The sequence below is a fragment of the Bison bison genome, unplaced genomic scaffold (assembly GCF_000754665.1).
Source record: "Bison bison bison isolate TAMUID 2011002044 unplaced genomic scaffold, Bison_UMD1.0 scf7180017864262, whole genome shotgun sequence".
In the NCBI taxonomy this organism is placed as follows: Eukaryota; Metazoa; Chordata; class Mammalia; order Artiodactyla; family Bovidae; genus Bison; species Bison bison.
The window spans coordinates 2,197,716-2,209,171 of record NW_011494834.1 but is presented as its reverse complement, the minus strand read 5'-3'; the positions used below and the strand labels follow the sequence as shown (position 1 = coordinate 2,209,171).

General features: G+C 36.0%; 1 protein-coding gene across 1 annotated transcript in view; it reads left to right on the top strand.

Moving 5' to 3' along the window:
• CNTN5 (contactin 5) overlaps positions 1-11,456 on the top strand; it is a 671,487-nt gene that overhangs the window by 336,166 nt on the left and 323,865 nt on the right. The window contains exon 10 of the mRNA XM_010848232.1: positions 3,224-3,374. Coding sequence (XP_010846534.1) covers positions 3,224-3,374 — 151 coding nt within the window. The remainder of the gene's footprint in view (positions 1-3,223; positions 3,375-11,456) is intronic.

Here is an 11,456-nt window from a genome sequence, read left to right as displayed (position 1 = left end):
TTTCATTATAGGGGACTGAAATGCAAAAGTAGAAAGTCGACAAATACCTGGAGTAACCGGCAAATTTGACCTTGAAGTACAGATGAAGCAGGGCAAAGGCTAACAGCGTTTTGCCAAGAGAATGCACTGGTCATAGCAAATACCCTCTTCCAACAACACAAGAGAAGATTCTACACATGGTCATCACCAGAAGGTCAATACCAAAATCAGATTGATTATATTCTTTGCAGCCAAGGATGTAGAAGTTCTATACAGTCAGCAAAAAATGAGGCTGAAAGCTGACTGTGGGTGAGATTATGAACTCCCTATTGCCAAATTCAGACTTAAAGAAAGTAAGGAAAACCACTAGACCATTCAGGTATGACCTAAATCAAATCCCTTATGATTATACAGTGGAAGTGACAAATAGATTCAAGGGATTAGATCTGATAAAGTGCTTAAAGAACCATGGAGGGAATTCATCACATTGTACAGGAGACAGGGATCAAGACGATCCCCAAGAAAAAGAAATGCAAAATGGCAAAGTGGTCGACGGAGGAAGCCTTACAAATAGCTGAGAAAAGAAGAGAAGCTAAAGGTAAAGGAGAAAAGGAAAGATACACGCATTTGAACACAAAGTCCTGAAGAATAGCAAGGAAAGATAAGAAAGCCTTCCTCAGTGATAAATGCAAAGAAAAAGAGGAAAACAATAGAATGGGAAAAGACTAGAGATCTCAAGAAAAGCAGAGATACCAAGGGAATATTTCATGCAAAGATGGGCACAATTAAGGACAGAGAAACTATACAAAAAGATCTTCAGAAACCATATAATCACAATGGTGTGATCACTCACCTAGAGCCAGACATCCTGAAATTAAAAGTCAAGTGGGCCTTAGGAGGCATCACTATGAACAAAGCTAGTGGACATGATGGAATTACAGGTGAGCTATTTCAAATCCTAAAAGATGATGCTGTGAAAGTGCTGCACTCAATATGTCACCAAATTTGGAAAACTCAGCAGTGACCACAGGACTGGAAAAGGTCAGTTTTCATTCCAATCCCAAAGAAAGGCAATGCCAAAGAATGCTCAAGCTACCACACAATTGCACTCATCTCACACACTAGTAAAGTAATGCTCAAAATTCTCCAAGCCAGGCTTCAGCAATACGTGAACCGTGAACTTCCAGATGTTCAAGCTGGGCTTAAAAAGGCCGGGGAACCAGAGATCAAACTGTCAACGTCTGTTGGATCATGGAAAAACACCAGAGTTCCAGAAAAACACCTACTTCCTCTTTATTGACTATGGCAAAGCCTTTGACTTTTGGATCACAACAAACTATGGAAAATTCTTAAAGAGATGGGAATAACTGCACCCCCTACCTGACTCCTGGGAAATCTGTATTCAGGTCAAGAAGCAACAGTTAGAACTGGACATGGAACAGCAGACTGGTTCCAAATCGGGAAAGGAGTATGTCAAGGCTGTATATTGTTGCCCTGCTTAATTAACTTATATGCAGAGTACATCATGCAAAGTGCTGGGCTGGATGAAGCACAAGCTGGAATCAAGTTTGCTGGGAGAAATATCAATAACTTCAGATATGCAGATGACACCACCCTTATGGCAGAAAATGAAGAAGAACTAAAGAGCTTCTTGATGAAAGTGAAAGAGGAGAGTGAAAAAGTTGGCTTAGAAGTCAACACTCAGAAAACTAAAATCATGACATCTGGTCCCATCGCTTCATGGGAAATAGATGAGGAAACAGTGGAAACAGTAAGACTTTGAGTGCAGCCATGAAATTAAAAGGCATTTGCTCCTTGGAAGAAAAGCTATGACCAAGCTAGACAGCATATTAAAAAGCAGGGACATTCTTTTGCCAACAAAGGTCCATCTAGTCAAAGCTATGTTTTTTTCCAGTAGTCATGTATGAGTGTGAGAGTTGGAATACAAAGACAGCTGAGCACCAAAGAACAGATGCTTTTGAACTGTGATGTTGGAGAAGACTCTTGACAGCCTCTTGGACTACAAGGAGATCCAACCAATCCATCCTAAAGGAAATCAGTCCTGAATATTCATTGGAAGGACTGATGATGAAGATGAAACTCCAATACTTTGGCCATCTGATGGGAAGAACTGACTCATTGAAAAGACCTTGATTCTGGGAAAGATTGAAGGCAGGAGGAGAAGGGGATGACAGAGGATGAGATGGTTGAATGGCATCTCTGACAGGCTTGACATGAGTTTGAGTAGGCTCCAGGATTTGGTGGTGCAGCAAGCCTTGCATGCTGCAGTCCATGGGGTAATAGTTGGATATGACTGAGCGACTGATCTGCACTGAACTTTAATTCATCATTCTTAACCACAGTTACCTACTGGAATGTCTTGGGAAGTTTAAATGAAAACTATTAATAAAAATCTAGTAATACAAATAAATATTAATGAATGTTCAGGCCTAGGTGAATAATTGCAACCAATGAGTTGAAATTTGAATTATTCAATTTCTTAAAAATGTATTTCTTAAAACTCTACATTTAGTTTTGTACATTATTTAAATGCACTTCTCAGGTGGCCCCATGCTAAAGAAGCTGCCTGCCAATGCAGGAGATGCAGGAGATCCCAGTTCCATGCCTGGGTCAGGAAGACCCCTGAAGTAGAAAATGGTAACCTGTTCCAGTATTCTTGCCTGGAAAATTATGTGTGGCAATGATCTGAAATGACTGAGAATCTGAACACACACACACATACACATTATTAAATAAAATATGCGTCGAGACTCAGAGATTAGAAACAGCTGACACAGGATTGCCTTCTCCACAGATAGCCTCCATTTTTCCAAAGGAAGGCCCAAACAGACCCATGTTCAACCCCTTCACCTTTTGCCCAAGGGGATCATTAAGCTTTCACAATTAGAGTTTAATTATAATTAAAGCATCTCATTCTTTGAAACAACTTTTGTCTGTGGACTTCCCTGGTGGCTCAGATGGTAAAGCGTCTGCCTACAATGCAGGAGACACGGGTTCAGTAGGCCCCACAATTGTAAGAACCTGCTAAAGGAAAGGACAGCCAATAAGATATCTATTAAGTAATAATTAAATTAAATTTCAAATTAGTGCCTTTTATATGTGTAGGTATCCTATGATTTTATTAAAAATGCATTCCAAAGATAAAATTGCCTAAACTCAGTGAATCATCCATTAGAAATTACTGTCATTGCTTCTGGTAGAATTAACCTTTTCTTTTTTATAGCTTCAGCTCCCACTTTTGCACTGAATCAACTGAAGAAAACAATAATTATTCCCAAAGACCAAGAAGTCATCATAGAGTGCAAACCTCAAGGATCTCCAAAACCAACTATCTCTTGGAAGAAGGGAGACAAAGCAGTTAGAGAAAATAAAAGGTTAGAAGTCTATTTCATAATTTAAACTTTTAATATCAGACTTTTCTGAAGTTGCAGATGATACAGACAAAATATATGAGTCTTAACATAATGGTGAGACATATTTCATGAAATGACTGAGCTATGGTTTTGTCTTCATAATCATTAAAAAAAAGATCAAGTGATCTATAAAGGAAAAAGTTCTATCTCAAAATGGCCATATTTCTTTGTTTTTGTGGTATTTCAGCACCAACTGGGAATTTCACCAGATTATGAAGAAAGCAAACACTTTAATTCAGTTAGTTAATTCTTCATTTTGGGTCTCTACGTGTAAGGACCCAGAAGTTATCTATGATAATTTTTAGATGATGAGTTCTCATTTCAATGTTAGTATTAAAAATAATATAAACATATTCTTAGTTAATTTTTCATTTTGGGTCTCCCAGGTTTGAGGACCGAGAAGTTATCTATGATAATTTTTAGATGATGGGTTCTCATTTCAATGTTAGTATTAAAAATAATATAAACATATTCTTGATATCCTGAGTAATCCTTTTATGACAGAATACTGCCAAGCAAAATTTGGGTCTAAATTTTCATTTTTGCTTTAATTATGTTTATGAAAAATACTATAGAATTATTTCAGTTGCTACATGCAAATGAGGAATGTACAGAGAACTGTCTACCATATAAAGGTCTGTCATTGATACATAAAGCCAAAGCAGAGCATAGGACTACAAATGGGGGGAAATGATGAGAGCATCACATAGTTGCACAACAGTCCATGTACGACAAATTCAAAAGTCCCATGCGTTACCAATCATTATCATCTGGTGTTGCAAATGGTGGTTTGATAAAATATTATCCTCTATTATGTTAAAATAATGTTGCATATTGTTTAGGTTATGTTTTTTATTGGATTTATAAAAATAAGGAGTTTATGTTTTGATTTATGTTTCAGTCTCAGTAAACATATAGCTAAAATAATTTAAGTCAGCATTAGAGTCCATTAAACAATTCCTTAAGTAATTTTGGAATATTTTGACATATTTGAAAAATATCTTTGGAATATACGCTTTTCCCATTGAAGTCTGAGAAATATTATTTTAAGTTGCATGTCTCTAATGAAATAATTTATGAATGATTGGATTATGATCAGTCCCAAGGATCTATGCTGCCTAGAATTGATATGGATTATCGTGAACATTGGGTTTCCCAGGTAGCACCAGTGGTAAGGAATCCATCTGCAATGCAAGAGATGAGGGTTTGATCCCTGGGTCGGGAAGATCCCCTGGAATACAGCATGGCAGCCCTCTCAAATATTCTTGCCTGGAGAATCCCACGGACAGAGGAGCCTGGTGGGCTATGGTCCATAGGGTCACAAAGAGTTGGATATGATTGAAGTGACTTATCTCGCACATAATGGATATTTTGTTAAAAAAAAAAAATACTCTTTCTTAGTGCAAGTGAGATTGGGGAGCGAATTACAAGCTGTAAGTTTAGTGTTGCATTTGGTTGAACTGTATATGGTTGAAGTGAATTTTTAATGATTATTGCTCAGAAATATGGAAAAAACAAAGAAACAAAAAAACAAAGAAACAAAAACCTCACACAAACCTTTCATTATAATAGAAGAAAATGAATTTATAGTATCCTAGTAAGAACATATACTTTACATTGCTTAGTTAGCATTTTTTGAATATATTAAATTTTCTCATAATATCATCAATATATATATGCCATATTAGTATAAGCCATTCCATTTGAAATGCATTACTTTGTTTTATGTTTGAAAATGACATGTGAGCCTTGTCTTATTTATTTCAGTTCACCATAGAATGTCCCTCATCAACAATTTGTAGACATCACATTGAGTTTAATAAGCCTAGTGCTATCACTTTTGTCAAAGCAAAAGTACTGAAAGAGGAATGGGATTATGAATTTCTATTACAAAAATATGAGTGTAATAAACTTTTTATTTTACAGAAGTCAAAATTCATAGTTATGAATTTTCCATTTTTCTTGCTCCCTTTTCTATTTACTGCTAACTCCTTGGTTAACAATGAAATACAATGGCATCAAACTAAGATCACTCACATTTTCATATTTCAATACCTCTGGTCAAAATGCTATTTAGCAATAATATTGAAAGGTGTTTTTATTTAAGTAAAAGTAAGATTTGGACACAATTACTTAGTATTTTATTACCCTGAACTATATGTTTAAATCTGTAAATTGGTTTAATTTAATAACAAATATCAAATATAATAGGTGCATCTTTATTCTTAAAAATTGGCAGGCACACTTGTAAAATATAATTTTTAGTGATATATAACTTACTAACATTTTCGGCAGTGTCAAGTTTCACTAAGAATACAATCTAGTTGAATATAAAAAATAAATGTTCAAATATTAAAATAAGAGGCTAAGATTTAAATAACAGTAGAAAGAATTCCACAAAGCATTATAAGAATACACATAGATAGTGGACAATTGTACATTCTAAAAATATGAGCTCAAAACAAAAGTTTAAATGTATATATTTTATATGCTTTAGAAGAGTATTTCAATTACATATGACAACTTGTTTTCTTACATATATTTTAGATCATTTGTATCTGTTAAAAGCACTTCAGCCATTTGTAAGTAGAAAGGGAGTGTTTTGCAAAAAGTTTTCAGTTTTGTCTCAGATTCAAAGGATTTGCTAACAAAATAAGTCACACATTATATACAAATGAATAATACCACTATTTATTAGAGAACTACCTAGCTTACTTTCTTTACTAACATTAAAAGAAAAGAGAAACAGCAGAGGAGAGCAATAATACATACCTCACCAAATTGGATTTGCTCCCATCCAGACTTAAATAGCATTGGGAAGTCTCATGTCACAGCACATACTGAGTCCCAACTGGGCAAAGGTCCCAGGCCGTACATCCACTCTGTAGGTGAGTCTCTTAAAATTGTAGTTTAGGGTTTATAATCCCTCATTCATCAACCTGTGAGCAAATTGAAGCTCTGCTTTCATGTTAATGGTGTTTGTTTTGCCATGTAAAACTTGGAATGTTGTTAAGATCCAGGGCTTGTTTGGCCAGGCCCCCTCCAGGGGCTCAACAACTCCAAGATTCCTTACCTGTCTTATCTATGGTGCTGCAAGTCTTGCACTCACACCAGGCAGTCTGGGCACTCACAGTCAGGTCAGGTCCAGGCAGGTTAGAAGCAAGGTCAGAGGCCTGCTCTGCATTGTCTCTTAAGCCTAAAAAGACTATTTAATTTCCCTAACAGGGAGATGTTAGAAAACTGTTAATACTTTGAAAATTTAGGGTCATATGTATTTCACATTGGGGCACAGGTTCAAATTATTGTTTATTTTGTTATAAATATGTTCAGCATTCATGTAATCTGCATCAAGTATGTCCTTCACTCATCCAAACTATAATTTAAAAAAAATGTTAAATGAATAGCCTGACCTTCATTCACAATTTTCAGAGTTATTTGGGGTCTTTCCAAAATAGGATTAAAACAGCAAATGGCAATTTCCTATATGGAGACATAAACACTAGTATTACATTGGGAAAATGGTATTAAAATAATAATATATCATAAGAGGAGCATTAGGTATGAGAAACATATCACTTTCAAAGCATAAAATTGTGTCCAGAGCAATAATCTAAAAATGAAATAAAAGATTTCAATTGCAGAAAAAAAATTGTCACCAAATCAGCTGAAAATATGTCAGAAACTCAAAATGGTGAATTTGAATCAGAATTAATTTCAATGTAATTCTAAACTGTAAATCTATAACAACTTGCGGTTAATAAGTCATTTATTTTATCAATAGAGTGTCAATTTATTACCTTACCCTCTTCTGCCACATTTTGATGGGTATGTCGGGGCGCATTGTAATTTCCTCAGTTCTGTCTTGCTGCAGCAAAGATTTGAAATGGTGGGCTCGTGTTACAGCTTGGTTACAGCTCAATTTTATTCTGAAAATAAAGGGTAGTACACCCTGGAGGCATGAGGGCAGGCCGACCCCAAAGGAGAGACCTCAGTCCCTCTTGACTTCCTCCTTTTATATGTTTGTTTCCTCCTCCCCTTGAGCCTACCCTATGCAAATTGGGCTAGCCAAGAAGGCCGCATGTTTGTTTCACCTGAATTTCTCACTCCAGTCCATGGATTTTCTTTTGTTCCACTTTCGTGGACTTTTTCCTTTGTCTTTTAGGCACTGCCATTTTGGACTCCTTTTTCCTATTCTAACTACCTAACAGAATGTTCCCAAATTCAGTTTCATTTTGTTTTGGGAAGGATTCTTCGAAACACAAACTTTCTTAAATTTATCTGTTTTGCTAAAGAAATAACATAAATCATTATCCTAAAGTTTAAAGGGCTTCCTGGGTGGCTCAGCAGTAAATAATCCGCCTGTAATGCAGGGGTCATAGGAGACAGGGGTTCAATACCTGGGTTGGGAAGATCTCCTGGAGGAGGACATTTCAACCCACTCCAGTATTCTTGCCTGGAGAACCTCCAAGGACAGAGGAGCCTAGTAGGCTACATTCCATAGAGTCACAGAGAGACTGACAGGACTGAAGATACTTTAGCATGCACACATGCATGCAAATTTTAAATGTAATAAAGAATAACTAGGACACAACATGAATTTTAGAAGAAATGTGATTAACAAATAAGTTGCCTGATTATACATACAAAATATTTCATTCATTTGGCCCTAAGTGGTAAAACTAAAATATGTAAGAAAATGGATTATGTCAGAGTTTGTGAGTTGTTTATAGTCATTTGTTTTTTTATAAGAATGAATTGTCTATACCAGGATATAATCGGTATGAACTGCTGCTCAAACAGTAAATCATATTATTACTAATAATGATGATGATTGCTTTTAAGTCCATAGCATTTATAATTTACAGAGAAGTTTATCATTGTGGGTAACAGTAGAACCCAGTGTGTAAAGTGGGAAGATGATGAGTTTTCAACAGGTTACTTAATTTTCTTACTGATAAAATTAGGATCTAAAAGAATAAGAGTAACTGTTAGGTACTGAGAAATAAATGAAATTTTGTGTGTAAAATACATTGGCTGGTATATGGCATTCAGTAAGTGCTCAATAAATGTTACTGTGTTGATAAATTTGTTGCTGCTGATGTGGACAGTGGTGGTGGTGGTGGTGATGATGTCATTTGAACTTTTGAGTCTTTGGATACTGGTCTTAATTTTTCTTATCAGTAGTTCTGAAAAACTTTAACACTTTCCTACCCTTTCTCCAATAATTAGGGGAAACATGCCTAAATTAAGTTATTATCTGGCATTTAAAAAGCCTTTAGTGCTTTCCATATGATAAATTTGCTAATCTATGTTAGCATTCTTTATCCATCAGACTCCAAACCTACACTTCTTGGCATTTTTTCATGGTATGGCCATTCTCACCAACCTTACCTATTCTTGGTTCAATATTATTAGGATAGTTTTTGAACTAGCGGGCTCAATAGTTACCTGTTCTGTGATCAGTATCATAGGCCATGTTAATATACATGTAATGAATATACATAGAGAGTAATGGAAATAGAGAGGAAGATTTTTAAACTATATTTGTGTATTTTTTTTTTTCTTTTATGGAATCTCCAGGTTTTGTCCCATTGCTTTAAAAAATCACCAGCACATGTCCACTTAAGTTCCTTTATCGATCATGTCCATTTTCATACTGAAACTAATTTGTTCCAGGAATACTAAGACATGAAACAGTCCATAGGGATTTTCTCCTCTAGTGTACTTTCATTCAGAATCTTCTGCTCATCAAACGCATATTAGATTTTCACTTCAGCTCATTATTTCCATTACTTGGCCATTAACTTCTGTTAAAATATAATCACCCAGAGGCACTCCAGCAGTGCACAAATATTAAGCCTTCATTATTCCATGTTCATTTTCTGTATTTTTTGTGGGCAAAGACAATCTTGGCTGAAATGAAGAATACATTGCTTTTGCAAAGGCACAGGTTTTTTGTTTATTCTCCATCTGCATATATTAAAACTGTTATTGAAACCCATAAAATATGTCATATATGTTTTTAAAATTGTTCACAATTATTGTAATAAGTACCAATTTTCATTTCTAGACCAAGGAGAGTGGGTACCAGTTATGGAGAAAATGGACTATAATTCAGATGGGTGCTAAGGAAACCCTGTATCCCAAAATATAAAAAGTATCCTATGGAGGGGTAGTATTATAGTGTATTTTTTTTTTCTTTTATGGGACTATAATCTAAGTAAAGACTTGCTGAAAATCCTTTGTAATAATCCCCTCCTCACCAAAGGAGCTTCAGAACAGCGAAGTTTCCAACTCAGTCATTTAACACGCACAGAAAATTGCACTTGAAGTGCCCATTAGTTGACTTCTGGTGGGAATTCATGTTGTGTTTATTAGGCAACAATGATCAGGCTCACATACTGACTCACAGACATATGGAAAAATATATTCTTAGCACAAGCCCTAAAGGACATCGTTACTGAGGGGAAAACAAAGTCTTCTTTTGTTTTCTCAGGAAGAAAAGGAATTCATGGGTATAATTAGGACCTTGTTTCTGTCCCTCTGTTTCCATCTACATGCTGTGTCTGCTAATGAACAAGCTGTTTTGTTGTTTCCTCTGTGACAATGTCTTTTACATATTAAGAACATAAAACAATATAGACCCTGGGTATCTTGTTTTCTTTTTTTTTTTTTTCTTCCAGAGTCTAAGAAATTGTAAATGAGAGAAAATGAGCATTCATATATCAAGAATATATTAGTTGACTTCCTTTGTAAACTAAAATCTATGCTTTCAAAGGAAATAAAATAATCTTAGGGAAGTGAGGGTTGATAGCTACTTTCATAAGATGTAATACTTGTGAATTGTTTACAAGATACAATGTGTTATCTGCCACTCATGGATGGGGATGCTATTCCAGAGGTCCACTGAACTGAAGGGGGTTAGGAGGAAATGGCCTTATACTCCTTATGGTGGGGTTAGGATGCTGACTTCCTGGTCTTAAAAACTAACTGCACAAGGGTCTGCCTGATTAACCTTCTCTTTAAAATCTTAGCAAAACACAAAACAGGAAAAAAAGCAAAGTCATAGGACCATTGGAAATTAAGCAATGTAGAGGAACACATTTTTGGCCTCTAGGAAGAATCAGGTAAAAATAGGCTCAATTAAGAAATGATCAAAAGACCGTTCAATCCTAGACCTTTGAAACTACAACTAAATCAAAATATGAAGGGAACAAGGAATCTTCTGCTACCTTCTACTTTATGCCCATACATATTAAATTCAGAAATTCGGCCTCATTACAAATTGACTTGAATCCTTCTACTATACAGAAGCTACTCTTTAAGATGGAAAGAAGTTTCTCTCCCTACTCCCTCCCATCAACACCAATCCAGGATAAGTTTGAGGATCATGAATCCATCAAGGGGCTGGGCAAATACATAAACTTTAAGATTTGAAGTTTTTCATAAATGAACAATTTTAGTAAATAATGTTATAAAAGAAAAATAATGAAATCCATGGATTCTTGAAATTAGAAACAATAAAGCAGTCAGCTTTTTCCAGGAATCAGTTTACCTGAAAATTGAAATATCATAAGGAAGAGAGAGCAGGAATCAACAAACATCTTGCCTCTATCCAAATGACTTGTATTAGAGGTCTCAGTTCAGTTCAGTTCAGTCGCTCAGTCATGTCCGACTCTGCGACCCCACAAATCGCAGCATGCCAGGCCTCCCTGTCCATCACCAACTCCCAGAGTTCACCCAGACTCACGTCCATTGAGCCAGTGATGCCATCCAGCCATCACATCCTCTGTCGTTCCTTTCTCCTCCTGCCCCCAATCCCTCCCAGCATCAGAGTCTTTTCCAATAAGTCAACCCTTCGCATGAGGTGGCCAAAGTACTGGAGTTTCAGCTTTAGCATCATTCCTTCCAAAGAAATCCCAGGGCTGATATCCTTCAGAATGGACTGGTTGGATCTCCTTGCAGTCCAAGGGACTCTCAAGAGTCTTCTCCAACACCACAGTTCAAAAGCATCAATTCTTCAGCACTCACCTTTCTTCACAG